This window comes from Staurois parvus, unplaced genomic scaffold (assembly GCF_062004578.1).
Source record: "Staurois parvus isolate SC_StPar_1 unplaced genomic scaffold, SC_StPar_1.0 ptg000164l, whole genome shotgun sequence".
NCBI lineage: Eukaryota > Metazoa > Chordata > Amphibia > Anura > Ranidae > Staurois > Staurois parvus.
The window spans coordinates 1,018,826-1,045,344 of NW_028317960.1; the positions used below are offsets into that span (position 1 = coordinate 1,018,826).

At 47.4% G+C, this 26,519-nt stretch overlaps 1 protein-coding gene across 2 annotated transcripts in view; it reads right to left on the reverse strand.

Moving 5' to 3' along the window:
• Nucleotides 1-26,519, reverse strand: part of LOC149462960 (NACHT, LRR and PYD domains-containing protein 6-like) — a 580,167-nt gene that overhangs the window by 391,329 nt on the left and 162,319 nt on the right. The window contains exon 4 of one of the 2 annotated variants that reach the window (XM_089676107.1): nt 22,738-22,987. The exons of the other annotated variant lie outside the window; for it this stretch is intronic. Coding sequence (XP_089532233.1) covers nt 22,950-22,987 — 38 coding nt within the window. The 3' untranslated portion in view covers nt 22,738-22,949. Of the gene's footprint in view, nt 1-22,737; nt 22,988-26,519 lie in introns of those variants that run through there. 2 annotated transcript variants of the gene reach the window in all.

The following is a 26,519-nucleotide window of genomic DNA, read 5'->3' on the forward strand; positions in this document are numbered from 1 at the left end:
AATATCCAAAAAAACTAAAGTTTTGTCATAAATTTAGGCCAAAATGTATTTTGCTAAATGTTTTTGGTTAAAAAAATCCCAGTAAGTGTATATTGATTGCTTTGTTTGATAGCGTCTACAAACTATGGGATAGATAATGGAATTTACACAGCTTTTCCTTTCTGACTGCCCATCACATTTATTGAGGTGCTAAAATACCAGCATAGTACAAACACCCCAAAATGACCCCTTTTTGGAAAGTAGACACCCTAAGCTATCTGCTGAGAGGCATATTAAGTCCATGGAAGATTTATTTTTTTCCACAAGTTTCTGGAAAATGACAAAAACGTTTTTTTTTTACACAAAGTTGTCATTTAAATGATTTATTTCTCGCAGAAGCCATGGGTATATGTGGAATTACACCCCAAAATACATTCTGCTACTTCTACTGAGTATGGGGATACCACATGTGTGAGACTTTTTGGGAGCCTAGGCACATACAGGAGCCTGAAATCCAATGACCACTTTGAAAACCTGAAGGTGCGTAACTTCCTCATTTCATTTCCTCAATACCTATCACAGTTTCAAAGGCCCTGAAATGCCAGAATAGCACCAACCCCCCCCCCCCAAATAACCCCTTTCTAGAAAGTAGACACCCCAAGGAATTTAACCATTTCAGTACCAGGCAATTTTCCCCCTTCCTGCCCAGGCCATTTTTCACATTTCAGCGCTCTCACACTTTGAATGACAATTGCGCGGTTATACAACATTGTACCCAAACTAAAATTTTAATTTTCTTCACACAACTAGAGCTTTCTTTTGGTGGTATTTAATCATAACTGGGGTTTTTATTTTTTGCTAAATTAACAAGAAAAGACCAAAAATTTTGAAAAAAAACACATTTTTCTTTGTTTCTGTTATAACAGTTTACAAATAAATAATTGTTCTTCATAAATTTAGGCCGAGATGTATTCTGCTACATGTCTTTGGTGAAAATAACCCAAATTAGGATGTATTATTTAGTTTGTAGGAAAGTTATAGAGTTCACAAACTATGGTATAGATCTGAATATTGATCGATCCTGAAGTACTGACAGCCAATCTAATTTCTTGAGGTCCAAGAATGTCAGAACAGTACAGATATCCCCCAAATGTCAGGACAGTACAGATATCCCCCAAATGTCAGGACGGTACAGATATCCCCCTTTTTGCAGAGTAGACAGTCCGACGTACTTCATAAGAGGAATGGCGAGTTTTTTTAAGTTGTATTTTTTTTGTCATAATTTTTCGGAAAACGAAAAAATTAAAAAAAATATTTTCCCTATTTTTTTTTTAAATACTGTCACCAGTGCAGTACAGCGTCATCATATAACTGGCATGGCGGTGAACAGGGACACTGACTGGTGACAGTATGAAAAAAAAAATATATATATTTTTTTGTTTTATTATTATTACTTTTTTTTTTTTTAAGACTTTTTTTTCATATTTTACTATGACCAAAGTAGTACAATGTTACCATAGTAACATTGTACTACTTTGGGGAAGTGATCAGTATTTTTTTTTTTTTTTTTTTACACAATTTGCTTATAGCAAAGAATTACTTTGCTATAAGCAAGCATTTCCCTGAATGACATTGACTCATTCAGATTTTTTTTTTGTGCTTATCTGTGATTTGGTCACAGCTAATCACATGACATGTGCATGTTACCTGTTGTGACCATTTACAGCTAGGCACTAGTATACAATGGATGGCATGAATGAAGCCATCCATTGTATACAACTGTCATGTGACCTGCTGTGATTGGTCACAGCAGGTCACATGGTACCGGCAACGGGGGCCGGTACTCAGATCTGTCATCGGCCGTGTCCGAGGTACACGGCCGGTGACAGATCGCGCCGCTGCGCAGCTCTGCAACCGCGCGAACTGCGCATGTGCGGGAGGCCGCCAAATGGGCATATTATTTTTTGAGAAATCTGGGGTCTATCAGACTCTAGATATCTCCTCTGCCCTTACATTATCTAATCTCACCAAGATCAGTGTGAACAGATGCTTTCCCAATTTACAAATAGTGTTGTTTGTATCCTGTGAAACTGAAGTGATGAAATGCTCGTAGCTTCCAATTTCTTAGACTATAGAGATGATTGGCACCAGTCTGGTCTCCAATCAGCTCTATGGTCAGCTGGCAGAAACACTGGCTGCATTCTCAGGTTCCCCCAATGGCACGAGACTGCCCGAGAAGGCCGTGGAAGGCAGTGGGGGAAGGGGGGCATCATCTCCTGCTGCTTGTAAAAGCAATCCTGCAGCTAATTAGTCATTAGGATTGCTTTTACATGAAAGCCAATCGCTGGCTGAAAAAAATGACACAATGATGATGCCTGCAACTGTAGGCATCATCCTGGTATAACCATTCAAAGTCCAGTGATGTACCAGTACGTCGCTGGTCCTTGTTGGGTATATATTCTATGTTCTTTTTTTAATTTTTGTATGCAGCCTGTGGACTGAATGAAAAAATTAGAAGAAATCTCTGCCAGAATAAGTGTGTGGTATGCCCAGCATTAGAATATACCGCCCTGCATCCACCCACTTCTAATGGTGGGCACACATTAGGTTGCACAGTGCCACATGTGCCAGTTCCAAGATTGTACAAATATCTAAATAGTGGCACGCTTGAATAAAAATTGTCCACGTATAAGTGGTACCCCATATGGAAAAACTATGACACCAAGTCCGAAAATATTATGCTACTACTCCCCATGTAGTCTGGGCATCCGGGGGGCTCCACGTGACTATCTTTTCCCTCGTAAATCCAAAACTTATAAGTATAGCCTGTTGCCCTCTCACAGGTCTTCTACATCTTGACCCCATATCTGGCACACTTGCTGGGGAGAAATTGTTTGAATGCAAGGCGGCCAGAAAAATGAATGAGGGACTCATCAACGCAGATGTTTTGCTGGGGAGTATAGACATCTGCAAATTTTTGGTTAAGGTGATTTGCGAGGGGCTGAATTTTGTGTAGCCGGTCAAATTCAGGGTCACCCTGAGGATGACAGAGTGTATTGTCGCTGAAATTCAGGGTCACACCGAGGATGACAGAGTGTATTGTCATTGAAATGCATAAAACACATTATACTCTCATATCTATGCCTGGCCATGGCAGCAGAGAACACGGCATATGATGAATCGGGTCTGCGGACCAATACAACCGCAATTCATTTCTTTTAGTAATGCCCATGTTGAGGGTTAGGCCCCCAAAAAAAGTAAATTCGAAAACTGTAATGAGTTCCATGCGACTGGTCTGGCATGTTTTGAATTTGGGTTGGCGGCAATAAATTGTTGTGCATGTAAATTGATTTGATCCACAATCAACGCATACAGATATTCCGTGAAAAACAGCTCCAAAAATCAAGGAGGTATGTGAAAGACCAGGATGTACTAGACCGCTGGTACTCGCCAGTTCACCAAAAGGTAGCGTGGCACTAGTACTTGCACTCTGCTGCATATGAGAGTCATCAACATTTACCGGCAAGTGCTAACAGAGATCAGGCCTGATTCTGCCAACACTGAGGTTTTGTGTGCAATGTATCAAGTGACAGTGACCTACTGACACTGCACGTGCTGGGGGGGAAGGGGGGGGGGGCATAGGGGCTAAACGCAGGTGCTGGCAGGTGTCGGGGCTGATCCCGCTAACACTGCATTTTTGGGGATGCTATACTAATGTGAACGCTGGTATAGTGCTGATCTGATCAAAGATATTGACCCATTCAGACACTATACTAGCAATGGAGGTTTATTGTACATGAGCGTGCTCCTGGCAATCAAGGGGTTAAATGTGATGACTGGTGTACTGACGGGCAATCTGATGCTATCTGGGAGGGGCGTGAAAACCACAGGAGCGTGAATCACGTATATATATATATATATATATATATATGTGTGTGTGTGTGATTTGTGCACCCATGCCGCCCTGTAGCAGTATTTCTGCTGTAGGGCGGTCAGGAAGAGGTTTGTGTTACGTCGCTGCATTACTTTAACTGACAATTGCGCGGTCATGCAACACTGCACACAAATTAAATTTACATCCTTTTTCCCACAAATTGAGCTTTCTTTTGGTGGTATTTGATCTCCTGTGCATTTTTTATTTTTTGCACTATAAAAAAAAAAAAATTGAGAAAAAAAACGATATTTTGGACTTTTTGCTATAAAACATGTCCAGTAAAAAAATGTAAAAATCAAATTTAGTCATAAATTCTGCCAAAATGTATTCTGCTCCGTGTCTTTGCTAAAAACAATCCCGATACGTGTAAATTAATTGGTTTACGTGAAAGTTATAGCGCCTACAAATGGCGGGAAAGATACTAGGATTTTTTTTTTTTATTATACTAATAATGCCGGCGATCAGCGACTTATAGCGGTGATCAGCGATTTATGACAGTGATCAGCGACTTATGACGGGACTGCAGGACTGTGGTGGACATTTTGACACTGGAGGGGAACTGACTTGGGGTCACTGACATCCCCAATGACACCAATACAGTGATCATTGCAAACAAAACACTGACACTGTACTAATGGCACTGGGGAGGAAGGGGCTAACTTTTTTTTAGGTAATGAAAGGGTTAACTGTGTGAGGGGAGTGTTTTACTAGTGGGCGGGGGGAGGGGTGTACTTCACAGGAACACGCTGATCCTGAGAGATAAACTCTTCTCTCAGGTTCAGCGTGCTCTGAACTGACAGAGAGCAGACTTGCAACTTGCAGTGTAAACACTGCAGCCATGCTCTCTGTCAGTGATTGCCGATAATCACTGGGACCCGGCGGGTAATGACCGGCTGGAACCCAGTGATGGACACCAGCTGCCACAATCAGTGGGATGGGTAGGGTGGGGACGCGCCTCGTGCGTGCCCTACTACCTGTTTTGCAGAGCGCCGTTTAAAAACGGCATTCTGCGCAGAGGTGCCGCCCTGCCGCAGTAAAAACACTGTGGCTGGTTGGCAACCAGTTAATAATTATATTTCAAGCCCAGGGATACCAAACACAGCGTACCTTTGTCACCCAGGAGGAAGGAGACTGCTTTCTTCCCTTTCCTATGTGCTAACATAGTCATGTACGGCCTTGATTGGTTCAGCTTGATATGCTCTATTCAAATATATACCTAATATTAATGTGCCCAGTTCCTGTTAAATGCAGAATTGTTACATGTGGAATAGACGTTTTATGGCATGCTCTGCATTCCTAGAGCTCTAATGGTCTAACAGATCAGGTGTGATGGCTGACTGAGTTATTGCTTTACAATTGGGCAGAGGAAAGTGTCTTTGCAAAATAGACATCCTTGCAAGACTAATTGGCGGTTTACAGCTCTGGAGCTGCCTATATTTGTGTTTTATTTAAGATAAGAGGCTCTTTTGAAGTTTGTTACAACTTACAGCTACAAATGCCATTTTTAAGAGGAGGGAGGAGGAGAGAAAAGTGATTGTTTATGAAAACCAAAATGGTTGAGACATTAACAAGATGGATGTCGCGTACAGCTTCCATGTCTCTATTATACATAATCGTTACACCACCCACTGCTTAATCCCATTGGCTGAACATCCAACAAATCACATCTCTCCTCCCTGTGACATCACTAATCTCTGGGCGGAGTTCTTACATCTCTCAAGTCCCCCCACAAATCTTCATACAACATCTCCATACACCTAACCTGGCATGGATAGGCTCAGTGAAGGTGGTGGTGAAGGTGTGGAGGTGTCGGATCGGGTCACACAGATCATAAAAGGAGATCCGCCCGGCCTCATAATCCAGATATGTCCTGACTCTTGTGCTGGAGAGATTGGATGGTAAGGGGATTCTATTACTACCATGTATCACCACATACTGATTACCATTCCTGTACAAATCCCAGGACTTGTTATTATATCCAATCACTGACTGCCGTCCTCTCCTGTCTATACTGGGGTAACACATCCCGACTCTTCATCTATCTGATCCCCCGACATCCACTTCCCAGTAATGTCTCCCTGAGGAGAAACTCCGACTGCTCAACACCTGAGAATAATCCTGAAATATCTCTGTTGTTTCTGGAAGTTTCTGGTCTATATCTTACCAGGATACAGTTTTCCTGTCATCTGATATCTGTAGAATATTATTAGCTGTGTTTCCATCCAGTAATATGTCCTCAGCTCCCTGTATATAGAAGGATACATTTACCTCTGTTAAGATATCAGATAATCCTGTGTGTAAGACCCCAGCCACATCCAGCCTCCCTCCATCATGGAGGAGTTTCTCATGTCTCTTTCTGTCCTCATTATCTCCATCCTCAGTATCACTCCTCAGTATCACACAAGTCACCTGTGTCTGATTCCTGTAGGACAGTCAGTGGATCCGTCATGTTACACAGCTTCTTAATGTCACACTTCTTCCTGGACAGCTCCTCCTTTATTTCCAGATCCCGGATGGAAATGGAAACCTGCTCTGCCTGCTTGGAGATGTCCTCCAGGACTCTCTTCTCCAGGTCTTCCAGATGTCTCCTGAGATCTCTAATCAGGGCAGTGACTCTCTTGGTGTCACCAGCTGCTTCTTCTTCTACTTTCCTCCTGTGTTCCTGCAGACTCTGGACTCTTTCCTCCATCTCCTCTCTGTTTGTCAGACGTTTCTGCAGAACATTCCTCAGTGTCTCCTTCTTCTCAGAAGCCTCATCCAGCATCTCCACCTGGTGTCCTCGATGTTCTCCAGCCAAACTGCAGGACACACAGATACAGGTGTCATCCTCAGTGTAGTAATACTCTAGGATCTTCTTATGGACAAAGCATTTCCTACTCTCCATGGACAAGGTGGGGTGTTAGGGATCCGGGTATGACCAGAAATGTGTGGACTGACACAGGGAAGTAGCAGGCTTCAGGAACACAGGCGTGAGGTGGAATGGTCAGGCAGGCCATAAGGTACTGCCAGGGCTCCGGGTATGACCAGAGGTGTGTGGACTGACACAGGGAAATGCAGGCTTCAGATATAGTATAAAGAATATAATTTATTTAAGACTAAACAATACATAAACGCAGTGCAAGACTAAACATAAACACAGTGCAAACAAACCAAACCAAAACCCCCAACAGATAACAAAAGAACAATACTAAGCGTAGTCGGGCAGGCCGGGTTGGTAGCAAATGACAGGCAAGGTCCAAAGGAGCAGGCAGAGTGTAGTCAGACGGGCCGGGTCAGGAACAATCAGGCAGACAAGGTACAAAGGAGCAGACTGGAGAGTGGTCAGGAATAGCAGAGGTCAGGACAGGCGGAGTTCAATCAGAGTCAGGGATCAAGCAGGATCAGACAGGAAGCAGACAGGATGCAGGTATAGGGGCTCTTGGGAAAACATACACCAAGGCCCTGATCACAGGCCTGGCCATTCCTTATATGCACCTTCTGCAATCAGCCTCAGGTGTTTTGGCTGACTGCAGGAGTGAGCCTCTGGTTGCTGAGAGCACCCGCTGGCCAGTCCTGGTACTGCAACCCACAAGGCAGGTGAGTCCCACCACTACTGGCGAGTCCATTCCTGACAGTACCCCCCCCCCCTCAAGGAGCATCCTCAGGACTCTCCAAACCGTCCTAAATGGGCAAAATGTTCAACCGCCCGGATCCGGTAATTGGCGGGATATCAAGGACTGGTACATCAGGCTGGGCACCGGGCAGAGGCACATCAGGCTGGGCACCGGACGGAGGCACATCAGGCTGGGCACCGGACGGAGGCACATCAGGCTGGGCACCAGGCTACCAGACGGAGCAGCGGGCACCGGGCCACCAGGCGGAGCAGCGGGCACCGGGCCACCAGGCGGAGCAGTGGGCAAGACTGCGGGCTCTGAGTCATCGGGCAAGACAGCGGGCTCCGAGTCATCGGGCAAGACAGCGGGCTCCGAGTCATCTGGCAAGACAGCGGGCGCCGAGTCATCTGGCAAGACAGTGGGCACCGAGTCATCTGGCAAGACAGCGGGCACCGAGTCATCTGGCAAGACAGCGGGCATCAGGTGTTTAAGCTCGACTGGGGCACCGAGTCATCTGGCAAGACTGCGGGCACCGAGTCATCTGGCAAGACAGCGGGCACCGAGTCATCTGGCAAAACAGCGGGCATCGGGTCTTTAAGCTCGACTGCGGGCACCGAGTCATCTGGCAAGACTGCGGGCGCCGAGTAATCTGGCAAGACTGCGGGCGCCGAGCCATCTGGCAAGACTGCGGGTGCCGAGCCATCTGGCAAGATTGCGGGCGCCGAGCCATCTGGCAAGACTGCGGGCGCCAAGCCATCTGGCAAGACAGCGGGCGCCGAGTCATCTGGCAAGACTGCGGGCGCCGAGTCATCTGGGAAGACTGCGGGCACCGAGCCATCTGGCAAGACAGCGGGCACCGAGTCATCTGGCAAAATAGCGAGCACCGGGTCTTTAAGCTCGACTGCGGGCACCGAGTCATCTGGCAAGACTGCGGGCGCCAAGTCATCTGGCAAGACTGCGGGCGCCGAGCCATCTGACAAGACAGCGGGCACCGGGTCATCTGGCAAGACTGCAGGCACCGAGTCATCTGGCAAGACTGCGGGCACCGAGTCATCTGGCAAAACAGCGGGCATCGGGTCGTCAAGCTCGACAGCGGGCCCAGAGTCATCTGGCAAGACAGCGGGCGCCGAGTCGTCTGACAAAACAGCGGGCGCCGGGTCATCTGGCAAGACAGCGGGCGCCGGGTCATCTGGCAAGACAGCGGGCACCGAGTCATCTGGCAAGACAGCGGGCATCGGGTCATCTGGCATCAGGGTATCAGGCTGAATTGCGGGTGCCGGGGCACCAGGTTGAACCACGGAAGGCGGGTTCTCAGACGGCAGGCTGACCGGTTTGGATACTGGCAGGATGGTATTGGTTGGAAAGAATTTTCACTCTTTCCTGGTTTTAGTTACTGGAGCACAGGAAGTAAGCGCAGGTTTGTAAGTGGATAGAGCAGCTGTAGGCAGAGAAGAGCTGGGGGATGGAACAAAGGAGGGAGCAGTTGCTACAGAGGACTTCTTTACAGGGTTAAAGAAAGGATAGGTGCAGCGAGTGGGAGCAGAGGACTGGTATGTGGTAGTTAGCAGAGTATACTGGGCCGTCACTGGGGGTGCTGTCGGGGATGCAGGAATAGTGCCTTGAGCAGAGGAATGACGTTGTAAGCCGACTGAGGCTGGGTGCAACAAGTCTGACCATGTCTGCAATATGGGTTGAACAAAGCTCAGCTTACACAAAGCCTGTCTGGTCAAAGACTGCACTGCGTTTATACAGTCTCTTAGTACCTGTTGTGAACATGCAGAATAACGCTCCAGAAAGTAATACACGTCATCCTCTAATAACCACACCAGGGACTCTACCTGGTCGGCACTAAATGGCGGCAAAAATTCATCCCTGCTTTCGGGGGTACCAGATGAAACCAACTCTGCACAAACCTGAATCAATGGCTGCACCTCAGAGAACTCTGTGCCCTGATCTACTAGGCAATGAGCGATCCTTATGCACTCTAGCAGTTGATCCCGGGTATACTCCTTCAGAGCCTGATAAGCATATTCTCTGTCATCAAACACTAGCAGAGACAAATACACCACCTCATCAAGATTCATCCTTCCCAGCAACAATAAGCCAAGATGGCTTCCCTGTGCAGCCACTTCTGGTCAGGATTGGCCTTGGTGTAATGTCAGGGCTCCGGGTATGACCAGAGGTGTGTGACTGACACAGGGAAATGCAGGCTTCAGATATAGTATAAACAATATAATTTATTTAAGACTAAACAATACATAAACGCAGTGCAAGACTAAACATAAACACAGTGCAAACAAACCAAACCAAAACCCCCAACAGATAACAAAAGAACAATACTAAGTGTAGTCGGGCAGACCGGGTCGGTAGCAAATGGGCAGGCAAAGTACAAAGGAGCAGGTAGAGCGTAGTCAGACGGGCCGGGTCAGGAACAATCAGGCAGACAAGGTACAAAGGAGCAGACTGGAGAGTGGTCAGGAATAGCAGAGGTCAGGACAGGCGGAGTTCAATCAGAGTCAGGGATCAAGCAGGATCAGACAGGAAGCAGACAGGATGCAGGCACAGGGGCTCTTGGGAAAACATACACCAAGGCCCTGATCACAGGCCTGGCCGTTCCTTATATGCACCTTCTGCAATCAGCCTCAGGTGTTTTGACTGACTGCAGGAGTGAGCCTCTGGTTGCTAAGAGCACCCTCTGGCCAGTCCTGGTACTGCAACCCACAAGGCAGGTGAGTCCCACCACTATTGGCGAGTCCATTCCTGACAGGTACTGTCAGGTGCCGCCTGGCAGTGTTTCTAGCAGCCCACAGCACGGATTTCCTCAGGGCGCGGGGTCTAAGTCCCAGCCTGCTATTCACCAGGGCCCCTGATGGTGGGGATGGACTTGGTGCAGACTGGAACCAGGTCGCGACCCCGGAGTGCGTCCGGCTGTGGTAGAGAGTACTGGCAGGGGAGTGCAGGAACGGAGTCTGATGGGAAGAGGCAGCCAGACTTACTAAAGGTGATCCATGTGGGATGGATGGATCATCGGGTGAAGTAAGCGTAGTCAGAGAGGCCGAGTCGGTATCGTGCGGACAGCGTGGTACAGGAGGAGCAAGCAGAGAATGGTCGGGGTCACAAGCCAGGTCCAGCAGGTAGCGGGCAGCGCAGTACCGAGGATCAGACAGAAGGATGGTCAGACAAGCCAGGGGTTCAACAGGAGATGGTCAGCAGAGGTCAGGATCAAAGCAGGGTCAGCAACGAGGCAGGAACACAGGATACCAGGTACAGGGGCTCATGGGAAACATACTCCAAGGCCCTGATCACAGGCCTGGTCATTCCTTAAATACACTTCCTGCAATCAGCTTCCGGTGTTGGCTGACTGCAGGAGTGAGCTTCTGGCTGCTGAGAGCACCCACTGGTCAGCCCTGGTACTGCAGCCCACACGGCAGGTGAGTCCCACCACCAGTGGTGAATCTATTCCTGTTGGGTGTGGTCACACAGTGGAGAGCTCTGCTGATTTCCAAGAAGGCATGAGAAGCCAGGGGCTTGATTGTCCCAGCCAGCCCAGGGAGGATGTCTGCTCCTGGGCCTGGCCCTGGCCCTGCCGGTGGAGGGCCCCCAGAGGGGCTTAGTATCGGTCCCTGCATACCACCTATAGAGGACCTAGGAACAGCCCCCAAGAAGGGGGAAGGCTTTGCGGAATACAAGGACCGTGTGGTCGCCCGGATTAAGATGGTGGAGAAGGAGGAGACCAAATTGGTCAAATTAAATTTGAAGCTTAAAAAGCTACGCTCCAGTTATGACCGTGTGTGGAGCACCAAGAGACAGGTGATGAAGCCCGGTCTGGAGGCCTTAGAGCAGAGGGTATCTCAGCAAGCAAAGTATGTAGCGGCACTTAAAAAGAAGAGTGGGGCTCTGAAGGAGAAGTTCGCTAATGATAGCCGCTTCAAAGCTGCAAGAAACAGGAGCGTTGCAGCAGCAAGAGGTCCTGTGGATATGGTCTCCTCTATGGAGGAGTCATCCGATGAGCCAGTGATGGAAGGTGAACCGGTGACCGGGGATGAGCCAGTGACTGCAGGTGTGCCAACGCAGGAGCTGGCTGAGCTCACTGCACCAAATTTGTAAATGACACCGCCAGAAATGGTGGAAACAGAGGCCATGGGTGGTTCGGACTCCCTCCCCCTAGGGCAGCGGAGCGCAGATTGGGGATCGCATGTGGAGGAGGTGGAGTTGGCTGGGGAGTTGCGCTTTGTCCAGGAAGAGGAGCTGGAGTTGAGTGGTGATCGTTTCCGCTTCACCTCGGAGGATTCTGGAAGTGAGGAGGAGGATACTTCACAGAAGCCGGCCAAGCCGGTGCGGAAGGAGCGTGCTGTGTTTGTGCAGCTAAAGAGGATCCCGAGCTCCTTGGGGAGCTCCGTTCTGGTAAAGGACGGTATACCAGTGATCGGGGAAGTGCTGCAGGACTCTGTACAAATGGGCAGCAAGGAGTTAAAGGACATCTCTGGTGGTAAGATCGAGCCAGTGGTGCAGGCTCCTCATGTGGGGCAAGGGGCGGTTTGTGTAGGTCTCTCTGTCCCATTAAGCCCCGCCCCTCCGAAGGTGGTGGCTACCCTTGCGGGGGAATCTATTGCTCCTGGCGCTCCAGCTGAGGTTCTGTCCCCGCAAATCCAGGTGCCGATACATCAGGCCCTGCAGAGTCCCCCTTTGGTGGGTTCAGGCCCCCAGGTTCAGGTCACTTCAGCCCCAGATTTGGCGGGCTCCGGTGGAGATGGTCCGGGTGTTCGGGCTCAGGGTCCTTTGTGTCCTGCACCCCTAGTCCCCCTCTCTGGTGGCCCTGCTCTATCTGGCCCTGTTCCCCCGGGTCCCAGTGATCCAGTCTCGGCCCCCCCTGGTCCAGTTCCCCCTGAGGCAGGTGCCTCTGTGCCCAAGCCTGTCATCAGCTACTCAGCAGCATTGAGAGGTGGGCAAGGATCAGTTAGGCCACTTATGGCGCGGGCAGGTAACCTGCCAACCTCTGCGACCAGGAGAAATGTGGTGCAACTGAAATGGTCGGGGGAGGGACCCCCTTTAAGCAGAAAAGAGGTAATAGACCGCGTCCTGGAGATGGGGTTCAGGGCAGCAGATATTTTTGCTTTTATCGCCCCTGTGGGAACAGGGGAGTACAATGTCTCGTTTGTGAGGCCAGAGCAACTGGATCTTTTTTGGCAACACTATGAGGCAATTTATGTCCGTAGTCCCAGGTGGGTGGGGTTGTCCCCCAAATTAATATCTAGGCAGAATGTCATCAAAAAGGTCACCATACTTATGAGGAATGAGTCCACCCCCCCATCGGATATTGTAGTGTGGCTGGGGAGGTATGGGGATGTTATGGGGGTCCTCAGCAAGGTGGTAGACGAGAGAGGGATCTGGACAGGTGGATGGACAACTACCGTCCGTCTGAGAGTAGAGGGCAATGTGCTTCAGCACATACCCTCATCTGCTTTCTTGGGGAGGGATAGAATAGTTGTGTTTTATGCCGATCATCCCCGGGTATGTCACCGGTGTGGTGCAAAGGGGCACTTTGCTGACCCGTGCCCGGTTATAAGGTGCTCTCTTTGCCAGGAAATTGGTCACCTGGCAAGAGATTGTAACATTGTGAGGTGTAACCTCTGTGGGGTCTTGGGCCATACATACAATCAGTGCCCAGAGGCACTCCGCAACCTCCCAGTGGCGGAAATTGCTGCCGAATTGGACAGGATGGATGCCGAGGAGGCGGAGGCTGCGGCGGAGAGGGCCAAGTCGGCCTCTGCAGCGGCCTTGGTAGAGGTGGGGATTGCTTCAGTTGTCCCTTCTGTGGTAGTTCCCCTGGTTGAGCCCACCCCAGTCAGTGTCCCGGTAGTTTCTCCTGTTGGGTCTGTCCCCCCTCCTAGTAAGGGGAAAAAGTTGGCTGAGGCTGCCAGAGGGGCCGGGGTGGTGGATGTAAAATCTAGGCCGTCTGTGCCTGCTCCCCCGGTTCTCCTCCGTTTGAGGCGGGAGAAAAAGCCCAGTAGGGAACCTCAGGGGTCCCAGGGTCCTGTTCAGGGCGAGCAGGGTGGGGTCCAGGTGGAGGAGGGGTGGTCGGTGGTGGGGAGGCGTAGCAGACCGGTCCTCTCTCCTGCAGGGTCTATCTCCTCTCTGGATGTGGGAGATGTGGCCCTTGGTAACATGTTTGGGGCTCTGTCGGGGGGGGAGGAGGAGGAGGTATCCAAGGATCCTGTTTCCCCAATGGAGGATGAGGAGGCAGGAGGGTCTCTAAAGAGGTCAGGAGACCCTTCAAAAAAAGTCAAGAAGAGGGTTAAGAAACGCCACTCTCAATTATCTTAATGGCAGTTCCTGCTCCGATAAAGGTGGCAACTATTAACGTTGCCAGCATAAAGTCTGTGAGTGCTAGAGAGTCAGCCTTTTTTTTTGCTCAGCGGTGTTGATGCTGATGTTTTCTTTTTTCAGGAGACCAGGTTGCCCAGCTTGGCTGACATACATCTGGCCAAGCGGGAGTGGAGGCGTGGGCCCTCCTATTGGTCTCTTGCGGCTGAGCCTTACAGCGGAGTTGCGGTGCTTTTTACCGGTATGGTAACGTGCCAGTGGATTATTGAGGTGGAGATTGTATGATGTTTGATCCTAGATGTCCTTGTGAGGGGCAGGAACTGCGCCTAATTAACATTTATGGACCACAGTCCAAGTGGGACAGGAAATGCCTCTTCACAAAGATCAAGCCTTTCCTTTTTACGTCTCGGCTGGTGGTCTTTGGAGGGGATTTTAACACCATAACTAGGCCCAAGGACAGGAGGGGCTTCAATGACAGGCTGGGATATGATAGCGTTTTTCTGAATGCTATAGTCAGGGAAGCAGGTCTGGTGGACACCTTGGTTAAGAGCAGCCCAGACAGCACTGGTTTCACGTTTAGTAGAGGTAACAGTCAGAGTAGGATAGATAGTTTTTTTTTGAAGGAGGACTCTGCCTTCTCGGCACCTGAGTGTTGGGCGGTGGAGTTTTCTGACCACCTTATGCTTACTGTGACTTTGAATGTTTCAGACACGCCGCTGAGAGGAAAGGGCATCTGGTGGTTGAATTTGTCTCTGCTGGAAGACGAGGAGGTGAGACAATCTTTTGAGGAGTTCTTTCAGGCCCAGGAGACCGTGCTGGATTTCTGCAACAGTAAGACGGAGTGGTGGGAGCTTACTAAGGTGCGGATTGGCAGGTTTTTCAAGGCCATAGGAAAAAGAAAGCAATTTAATAAGTACATCGCCTACCAACGGTTGCGGAGGAAGCTCGACCTCCTTGTTTCTAGCTTCTTGTTTCTAGCGGTGGAGATTCTGGGGCAATCTCAGAGATCAAGCTTCTCCTCAGGGAGTACCAATATGACCGGCGTGCCTCTTTGGTTCTGGAGAGGGATTATGGGAAGTACCACTCGCTCGACCCTTTTCAGAACTGCAAACAGGGTGCAGCAATTAAGACGGTCTCTGCCCTGAGGGATGGTACGGGGTCTCTGACGAGATCCAGGTTAGGGATTCTGGAAGTCTCTAGGTCCTTTTATGTGGACTTGCTGAGTGAGAAGCACCTCGACTGGACAAGGATGTTAAGCTTTTTGGAGTCTACACCGGGTCTGGAAGGTAATGTCTCGCCCGCAAGTTTGACTGGGGAAATTACTGCAGAAGAGGTGATCAAAGCCATTGACAATCTGGCCATTAAAAAGACTCCTGGGCCAGATGGTTTGACAGCTGAGTTTTTTAAGAGCTTTAAGTCCAGCTTGGCGCCTCGCCTTGTGGAGGTTTACAATTACTGTCTGGGTGAGGGGTCCCTCCATGAGGCAGTCTGCAGTGATTCTCCTGTCAAAGGGTAAGGATCCTTTGGCTATTGAGAATTGGCGCCCCATTAGCCTTCTCAATGTCGATAGAAAGGTTCTGGCTAAGATATGGTTCTGGCGCTTGTCGTCACTGGCAGACGGCTTGCTTTCTTGTCAGCAGCATTGCTTGGTCCAGGGCAGGAGTACCTTCACAGCGGTGTTAGCTGTCTGGGAGGCTCTGGAACGGTGTAAGGCTGAGGGATGGGGAAAGTTTCTGCTGGCTGTGGACCAGGCAAAGGCTTTTGACCGAGTCAATGACGAGTACCTCTGGCATCTCCTGGACGGGTACGGTTTGGAGGGGAGGTTCATTGGCTGGCTGAAGACGTTATACAGGGAGGCTGAGAGCTTCATGTTGGTGAATGGTTGGATTGGGCGGCCTTTTGGATCGGGGGTGCGCCAGGGGTGCCCGATGAGCCCTCTGCTCTACGTTTTTGCTATTGAACCCTTCGTCAGGAGGCTAGATGGTGGGGCGTTGGGTGGGGTGTCGGTGGGTGCTGCTGGGGATCCACCCCTGAGGGTCGTCGCCTATGCTGACGATGTTTCTGTCTTCATCTCTGGGACCAGAGAGGCACAGCAGGTGGTCTCGGTGATGGATCAGCATGCCGAGGCGTCTGGCTCCAAGGTCAATCGGGACAAATGTGAAGTTCTCTGGATGGGTGGAGAGGGTGAGAGCTTCTCACTTCCGGACACCTTCCCAGTGCCTCAGCAGAGTGTGAAAATTTTAGGCATCAATTTCGGCCCTGCTGATTACAGCAAGTCAAATTGGGAGGCCAAGCTGTCCGATGCTGAGGTCAAGGTGAGATGCTGGAAGGGGTGGCGGCTCTCCTTGAGGGAAAGGGTTGACCTGATCAAAACTTTCTTGGTCCCTGTGTTTTTGTATGTCAGTTTTGTTTGCCTCTTGCCAGAATCGCTCTATACAAGGATTTACAGCTGTTTCTTCCAGATGTTATGGGGGAACAGGCTGAACCTTGTCAGGCGGGACGTAACCTACTCATCCAGTCGGGAGGGTGGCCTAGGTATGGTCAACCCGATAGTTTTCTTCTCTCTGATGTTCTTGAAACATAATTTTCGTAACATGCTGGCAGAGAGACCACCTGTATGGGTAGGGCTGTTTCGGACTTGGTTCGGACCCTTTCTGAGCAGTTGGGAGAGTGGCGGGCCAGTGAAAAGCCTGCGGATCAAGCACGGTAAGCTCCTGACTTATGTGGCCCCGTGCCTGAAGTTACTCCGGCGGTGGCATGTGACGGCTGAGGAGGTCAGATCCCTCCCTAGGAGGCTCCTGGGTGAGAGGGTTGTGGCGACCGCTTTCCATGCGCCGTTGGCCTTGAAAGATTGCCCAAGCCATATCATGAGGGAGGGTTTACGTTTGATAAATCTAGAATGGATTCCCTTGAAGTTTAGGGACCAGGCCTGGCTCGCTTTCCATGGCAGGCTTTACGTGAGGGGTAACTTGAAGTGCCGTCCTCTGGATGACCGTGGTTGTCCGAGGTTGGAGTGTCAGGGTGAAGTGGAAACTATGGTCCACTTCTTGCTTCACTGCCCCTTTAACGTGGAAGTATATAAAGAGATGGGTGGGGCTCTGGGTGTTTCTTTCCTACACTGCATGTCTTATGCAGAGTGGGTGTATGGAGCATTCGAAAGCCGCCAGGGTTTTGATTTGGACACCTTGTTTTTAGTCAGCTTAGTGGTCCGTTATTACACGTGGAATGCACGGTGCCAGGTATCCATTCGGAAAAAAGTCCTCCCCGTCCAGGTGGTGGTGTGTGGCATCCTTGGTGAGGTTGGGAAGATTTGGGGCCTTGAGAGAGGCAGGTGGCGGCGGAAGGCTTGGATGGAGGCATGGAGGAACATCAAGCCTGTAGCTGCTACCTGTTGATCTCGGGTGGTGGCATCTGTCCCTAGTTTCTTCTTTTACACTCCCCTAGGTTTTGCAGGTATGGATCCTTTTTGATGAAAGTCTGCAGATGCTGAAGGTCTGAGTTTCTTAGTCCTTTTCTTGGGTATGTAATTGTTTTGTTTGTATAGCTTGTTTAGGCCATAAAGGCCGTCTGAAGCAGTGAGATGGAGATTGATTGTTTTGGCCATAAAGGCCTTCATAGGTATATATTTTCTATGCTGATGATGTGGGGGTTTTTTTTTGTATGCCTGGAGCATCAGGCTTTGTTGCTCCTTCCTTTGGCCATAAAGGCCTATATGTATTTGTGTTGGTTTTCTTTTTAGGTATAGACTTTTCTGTTTAAGGCCATGAAGGCCATGGACTACTATGCTGCAGGCCATAAATGGCTTTTTCATTTTGGGTTGAGTTTTTCCCTTTCAGGAAGTCCTGGACTTTTTTGTTTGTACACGAGGTTTATGTTTGTATTTATTTATATTTTTTACTTTTATAAGAAAAAGTTGTGGCTGTTTTGTATGCTACAATTATCCAATAAAAATCTCCCACCACCAGTGCTGAGTCCATTCCTGACATGGGGTCACATAAGATGTGTTCTGGGGACATTTTGTGGACTCTCAGGTGTTTATCACACAGAAAAACCTCACAGTGTAGACAGGATCTAACAGCAGGTACAGGGAGAGTCCACACAGTGAGTACAGAAGACCCCGGACTCCTCTTGATCTGGCTAAGCAGAAAGCAACTTCTCCATTATATTACGCAGTGTTATGTTCCTCTGCAGAGAAGACCGATCCGGAAACTTCTGTCTGCATTCAGGACAGGAATATCCTCCAGACCCCCCCCCCCCCCTGTGTATTCAGCACATGATCAATACAGAGCCAGCAGAAGTTGTGCCCACATCTCAGGGTTACAGGATCTGTATAAATGTTCAGACAGAGGGAACATTCCAGCTCAACTCTGAGATCAGCAGATGCCATTACTGACATTAGAAAGCAAAGTGACAGTGAAGGTTTCTGACTTTGGGGAAGAATTCAGTTGACTTGGTCACATCCTCCTACACAGGGTGAGGCTGGGCCATATCTGTAATATTTGACCAGAGATCAGAGTACAGAGGTGGGAATTTTTTTTTATCACAGTAGTAAAGATAATCAACATTGGAAGAGAGAGAAAGATAAGCGTAGAGAATAAACACGACACACTAAGTTCACTCAGGTGAGAGGTGGATGTGACCTGAATGGTGGTGTGAGCCAATACAAGTGAAAGGATGGATGCTGCTCAACTGACCCCAGGAATCCAATGTTGAGGAATGGTCTTAGCTGCCATTCTGGCCACGCCCTCTGACATGTTTCACTCTGTCCACCGTTGCTTGGTCACAGACCTCAATGTTCCTCAACATTGGCCTCCTGGGGTCAGTTGAGCAGTGTCCATCCATTCACTTGTATTGGCTGACACTGGAATTGCTTGGACTCATGCTCCCCTCTTCTCGCTTTCCGGTAGGGGGATCCTTTTCCTTCCATCCATAGCTTGGAGGGGCACCATGAGGGATACTTTTCACTGAATAGTGGTGTGATTATACAGGATCTGAGTCTACTCACACGGCACACATACACTGCAGACCTTTTACCCCCAGAATATTCTTTCATTATTGTGCCAACACCCTGACAGGCAGAGAATTATGATGGCATTCTTTAATTGGTCGATTGGATATCAATTTATTGGTTTGATCTAATTAATATTTTATTCATTTAACCATTTGCCTACCGGGCACTTATACCCCCTTATTTACCAGGCCAATTTTCAGCTTTCAGTGCTGTCGCAATTTGTTTGACAATTGCGCGGTCATGCAAGATTGTACCCATATGAAATTTGTATCATTTTTTTCTCACAAATTGAGCTTTCTTTTGGTGGTATTTAATAGCTGCTGGGCACTTTACTTTTTGTGCTATAAGCAAAAAAAGTGCAAAAAAATTTGAAAAAAAAAATTTCTTTGCTTCTATTATAAAATTTTTCAAACAGGTAATTTTTCTCCTTCACTGATGTGTGTTGATGAGGCAGCATTGATGGGCACTGATAGGCGGCACTGATGGGCACTGATAGGCAGCACTAATGAGGTGGAACGGATAGGCGGCACTGATAGGCAGCACTAATGAGGTGTCACGGATAGGTGGCACTGATATGCGGCACTGATTGGTGGCACTGATAGGTGACACTGATAATGGGTACTGATAGACAGCACTGATAGGTGGTACTGACTGACATCACCGCTGGGCACTGACTGGCGGCACTGACTGGCACAACCGCTGGGCACTGACTGGCAGCACTGCTGGTCTGCACTGATGGGCACTGGTGGGTGGCACTGGTGGGCACAGATGGGTGTCACTGGTGGGCACAGGTGGGTGGGCACAGGTGGGTGGCACTACTGGGCACAGGTGGTGACACTGCTGGGTGACACAGGTGAGGGCACTGCTGGGCACAGGTGGGCGCACTGCTGGGCACAGGTGGGCGGAAATTGTGTGTGGCAGTGCTGGGAGCAATGAACTGTAGACTGTTGAGACAAAGCTTGGCTTGAAAAACGATCTCCACTACCCTGGGAGCAATACTCTGCTGATTGAAGTGGATCTACAGTCACAGTTTCTACGGCACAGTATTGCTCCCAGTTAGTGGAGATCGTTTTTCAAGCCAAGCTTTGTCTCATTCATCGCTCCCAGAGCAGAAAGCGCTTATACTGATTTATAATATTATCAGCATGTTGCTCTGGTGAGTTTATTCATTTTATTTGGTGGTGGACTCACTTGGTGGATTTTGTTTTGAACACTTTATCATCAATAGCTAAAAATAGTTTTTGGGACTTTATATGATTTGATTTATATTTATATATTTATTTACCGCGGGTATTCACTAGATATATAATTTTTGGACACTCTTTTTTTTACTAGCGCAATCTGTTTATTTGTTAATATTCATGCACCTTATTATTATAGGGCGGATGTTGCAGCTGGTATAATCTTTATATATTTTTTGGGAGTGTACTGTATATTTATTTTTGTAGCGCCATTCATATTTACATACACTTTGAGAAGAAGGCCTCACCTTGGCCCTTGCTGGATTTCATAGAAAGCTTCATCACTTGTTGTGATGCAAAATGTTCCACGAGCTACTTTGCCCCATGTAGCGCAGCTCATTGCAATAAAAGGGGCTTCCCTATATGTGTCATTGGAAAAATGAGTCAAAAAACGTGCCCCCCTCCCCACTACTCTAGGTGTGAATGGAGCCTGAAAGTGAAGTTACACAGAACAACGAGGCTCCATTCACATCTGTGTGTTTCTGAACGCATGGAAAACCGCACAGAAAATGCGCGCTTTGCCATGCGTTTCAGAAATGCTGCAAGTGTGCATGGTGCTTGTGTTGTTATTACATGTTAAAGGCACCCCAAGTGTGGAAAATGCACCAAAAACAGCGGTAAAACATGCAAAAAAAAGTCCTGGAGCGATTGTTGCATGTAGGGCAGACCGTTCAAGTGAATGGGCTGCCCTTTGAGTGACCTCCTCCCTACCCATTGATGAGGCCTCACCACATTCCATTCACAGTTTTGGTTACATGTCAAGGCCTGGAAGTATTTGGTGGAGTTAAAGTGGAGCTCCACCCAAAAGGGGAAGTTCTGAATGATGACTACAACGCTGTCATCCAGTTCTGGGAAGGCGTCGTATGATGTCCTCCCTGAGCCGCACCCCGCTGCAGAGCGCACCCGGCTCTCTGTGATCCCTGTGTCCTTCAGACACAGCTGATCGCATGTAATGGTCAAGAGCCAATCACAGGGGCCTTTTACCATGTGATCAGCTGTGTCCAATCCCAGCTGATCACCATGTAAACACACTTGCTGGTTATCTATCACAGTGTGAGGAAAGTACTGCTGATCACCAGCAACTGTAAAAGGAAACATCTACACTGATAATCAGTGCCCAACAGTGCTGCCTATCAATGCCATTCAGGGTACATCAGTGCTCCCAATCAGTGCCCAGCAGTGTTGCCAATATGTGTCCATCAGTGCCACCTATCAGTGCCCTTCAGTGCTGCTTATTACTGCACTTCTGTGTTCCCTATTAGTGCCTATCAGTGTCGTCTATCAGTGCCCATCATTGCCACCTATCAGTGCAGGCTCATTAGTGCCTCCTCATCAATGCCCACAAGAGCAGCCTTTTCAGTGCCCATCAGTGCTGCCTAACAGTGCCACCCATCAGTGCCCATCGGTGCAGCCTATCAGGTCCCATCAGTGCCTCCTCAACAATGCCCACTGGTGCAGCCTCATCAGTGCCCATCAGATCTGCCTATCAGTGCTGCCTAGCAGTGCAGACTCATCAACACACATCAGTGAAGGAGAAAAATTACCCGTTTGCAAAATGTTATAATTGAAAGTAAGAAAAACTTGTTTTCAAAATTTTCACTCTTTTTTTGATTGTTTTGCAAATCAATTACCCCTCCTCCCCCCATGGTGATAAAATACCACCAAAAGAAAGCTTTATTTGTGTGAAAAAAATGATAACAATCTCATATGGGTGCAGTGTTGCATGACCGCACAATTGTCATTCAAAGCTGAAAATTGGCAGGAAGGGTGTGAAAGTGCCCAGTAGGCAAATGGTTAAGGATTGGCACCTTTAGGGAGCGGTACCCGATTTTGACAGGTACCCACTCCAAGTCCCTCTGTGATTGGCTAGGCGATCAGAAGCAGGTTTCCCTCCCCCCCTGCAGTCAAGTCCCAGAAGACTGCAGGACCATCCACAAGGCGTAGCTCTGCTCGCACATGCACAGTGGGCACCTGGATGTGAAGCTGCAAGCTGTCACAGCCGGCTGCCCACAGTTAAGATTGCGGTGCCAGGGACACGGGAGGACCGGTAAACCCGGCTGTGGGGAGGACACCGCTGGATGGCAGATCAGGAGAGCGGCTGTTTTATTAAAAGTTCAGCAGGCACAGTTTTTGTTCAGTTTTCGGAGCTGCTGACTTTTATTTTTGTCCCCGGAGAGCGGAGCTCCGCTTTAACATTAGAGGGACCCCTCAGGATTTCTCCCATTGTGCTGTCTGCCGTGTAATAATTCCCTTATAGGAGGAAAGTGAGATCAGGAAAGTCACATTTCTGTTTTTCTGCTTGGCATACAGCTTGGACTTTGTTTTCTCTTTTATTAGGATCCTGATATGACAACCTGTACATTTATCTCATCTCTGATAGGGTAGATTGTAAAAAAGGCTGAGAGTCCACCTATCCCCAGATATTTATTGGTCAATATACAATAAAAACTCCCACACTGAAAAACAGAAGACTTTGCCTAAAGTATATCTAAACCTGAGAACAAAGTAAGAAGAAATGGGATCAATTTCAGCTTACCAGTCCTCCTATGGCGGCTGCATTCATTTTCTGTTTAATTCCTTTATTTTCACCTACTGTAAGAGGAAAAATATCCGGACTAATGTACGACAGGAATGGCAAATTTTTAAGAGACCGCAAACATTTAATATATCACAATTTATTAACATAAAACAATATATAAAACACAGAATACAAAGCCCCCAAACACAACAGGGTACTAAGAGAAATAGTACATAACATATCCCTTTACTTGGAGCTGATTGATGTCATCCATATCATGAATACTGATGAAGAAGTAAGATGAGAAGTAAGGAACGGTCAATGCGTTTCACCTTCATATCTGGCTTCTTCAGGACCGTAACTTCTGTGTAAGGGAGAGCAGTACTACTGCATGTAAAATACAAAGAAAACAAACAATGTATCCATAAGCAATGAAGTACAGCCAAATCCCATGTACAAATCATAACAAACATTAGGCTTCCATAGGAGATCGGCCACCAGGGACATCTAGTCTGGGGAACGGACACAGGGGCCCGATTGTGGAAGGACCTGGGATTACATATCTGAATCCTATAAAAGGAGGTCCAACGTGCCACCACTAGATGAAAGAATTGTATTAAGGCCCTAAATGTACTAATTACCAGAAATGAAGGCCACGCATAGAAACTCATACTCACAATGAGAATAAATCATGCCCCCATGTAACTGGAGCATGGGAAGCTCAGACTGTAGAGGCTGAGGACATTCTGAAATGAAAAATACTGGCAAGCCTAGAAAAAGCTATGAATGAAATGTATGCTAAATGCAGACAAACAAATGGTATATTATAGGACAAAAACGACGGCAAACTAACTAATATGGCTGGACAACAGTAAGGAGGAGGTCTAATGGGCAAATAATATATACTGTACTCCAATAAGTAGGCTTCCAGGTAAAGGAGACAAAATCTTCATAGGACAGGAGCCCAGCTCATGTGGTGGTGCGTGTGGAAAATTCTCAACTGAGGTCCATACACAAAAACGAATGTTCAAAAAATATCCACTTACCTTATAAAATATATCTCAGTATAGATATTGCTGAACATAGTACTTCACCTCCTTATTGAGCTCTGGGGTCATCCAGAAAGGGAAAGAGTATGATGCACTTGTATCAAATCCTCATACAAGGTCCCCATAAGGAATATCATAAAGAACCAATCATCGTAGGTGGAGGTCATATAGCTCCTCCAGTCAAAATGGCCAGACCCATAAGTGCTCAGCCAACAGTATGAGAAAATGACCTGTAGACCATACCTCCATTTATTCACCGAGAGTCACATCCGAGTACCCCCGCCGTGCTAAACATAGCTGCATGTACTGGGCTGCGGTCGGTTGCCATGATGTCGCGATGTATGTCCGTTATAAATGACTTCAGGTGCACGCCATGCCAAGTAAATAACTGGAACACAAAGGCACATGCACACTGACAAAGGACATGGCCGCCAGCCCCTAGGAGACCGGGACATAGCAGCCCACCTAAAGGTCACAATCCCAAGAGCGAAGGCAGATGGACATAAGTGCCCACCCCCAAACCGGTACCTGCAGCCGCAGCCACCTAAACAAGGACTGACGCCCAAAAAAGAACTAAAATAATACATAGTACATGAGAATGAATAAATCAAATACACAACAATCAATTGATATACCATAACGGAAATAGAAATGAAGATCAGGCACAGCTCAATATAAGATCCATCTCATAACATATCAGAGAAAAGATGGAACTGGAGTGAGTGTAATAACAGACCCTCAATACTACATTGTTTACAAAAAGGGTTTGTAGCTCAAAGTTTTGTATAAACCAGGGAATGTGGTGGCCTTAAGACGATATATCCAACGTGCTCCTCGTTGTAAGATACATTTATCAAAGTGACCTCCTCTTGGATTTTCTTTTACACATTCTAATGCAGTGAAGCTCACTACCTCAGTATGATTTGTATGGCATAGTCCCACATGTCTACCTATTGGAGTAGATGAGAAGTTCTTATTAATATAGTAGACATGATCCTTTATTCTTCACCAAAATTGGCGTTTGGTTTTGTCCACGTAGAATGCTCCGCATACGCAAACCATTATATAGACTATATCAATGGTTTGACAATCCACGTACTGTGGGATAGAACGAAGTTGGCCATTAGGTAAGTATATTGAGTGATTTTCATAAACCCAATGACAAAAATTGTACTTGCCACATTTCCAAGTGCCACAGATCTGATAATCTGTCCTAGGACCTTCCTGCATAAAGGGACTCTTGGAAATTCTATCCCTGATGGACTGAGCTCTTTTGTATGTAATCTATGGATAATCTTTAATATATGGTCTGAGGATGGTATCGTTGGTAAGTACATACCAGTGTTGGTGAAGAATCTGCCGTATTGGCCCATGCTGTCTAGTGAATGGGGTAACTAATCTAACCATATTCAAATTAGAATGTGTCTTATTCTGAAACAGAATTTCTTCCCTAGATCATCGGTATACTTTATTATATGCCTTTCGGAGTGTAGTACGTGAGTAACCTCTTTGTGACAACCTGTCTCGTAATGCACCCGCCTTTCTTTTGAAATCCTGATCATTTGATCAAATGTGCTGAAGTCTCATATATTGGCTGTAAGGTGAGAGGCCTTGAGTGGAAGCTGTCGGCGTGTAAGATAGTATCACCTGCTGTTGCTTTATGGTACAAGGTGGTACCAATGGTGCCATCATCCAGTATCATAATTTGAATGTCCAAAACATTTTTTAGCTCAATGAGACTAATGAGGTTTTGGTGACCACAGTCTGGGAGGCACATAAAGCGTATATTAGGGGAATACTGATTTCGATAGGAACAGGAAAAAAGAAAGAACAAGGAAAAAATAAAAAGATGGTAACGGAAGAGCTTTACAAGCTGGAACAGTTACATAAAAAAGATAGGAATAGATGTACATCAGAAGATCATTTTTAAGAGAGATAAGTTAAAAGATCTTTTGGAATAAGAGTCAAGGAGGATACTTAATGGAATCTCAAAGGAAAGATACCAGTGGGGGAATAAACTCGGAAAATACTTAACCACTTCATGTCTGGACACTTTCACCCCCTTCCTGTCCAGGCCAATTTTCAGCTTTCAGTGCTGTCACACTTTGAATGACAATTGTGCGGTCATGCAACACTGTACCCAGATGAATTTTCTGGCATTTTTTGAGACAGCTAAAACTTTATTTTGGTGGTATTTATTCACCACTTTTTATTTTTCTTGCTATATAAATGAAAAAATGAAAACGTTTTGAAAAAAGGTGTTTTCCTTATAAAATTTTGCAAATAAATTATCTTTCTTCATAAATCTTAGCCAAAATGTATTCAGTTATGTTTTTAGTAAAAAAAAAATAACCCAAATTAGTTTATAACCAAAAATTATAATTTTTTTTTAATATTATTATTTGTTTTTTTTTACATACGGTCACTGTACTACTTGTGGGGGGTGATGAAGATTTTTTTAAATGCTATTTTTACACTGATTGCTTTTAAACCCATAAAGGCTGTAAAAGCAATCATTTCTCCTCCTCTCTAGATGCATTCTTGCTGCCATTGAGAAATACTGTGTGAGCTGTGATAGGTCACAGCTTGTCACATGGTACAAGACTATTGTGAATAGTCCTGTACCATGTGACCTCTGTGATCATTCAAAGATTTCACACGTAGTAAGCAATGATGTCAGAAGTGACATCTTGCTTATACTTATTCATGTGATCACTGATTGGCCAATCAGAGATCACATGATCGGGACCTCACACAGAGGTCCCATACATTGAATGGTGTCCTCTGGACACAGCGGGCACTGGATTTTGTCCCAGGGAGCGTGCACAATCCAAAATGGCAGGTGCAGGAACGGCAACCCACCCCTGCAC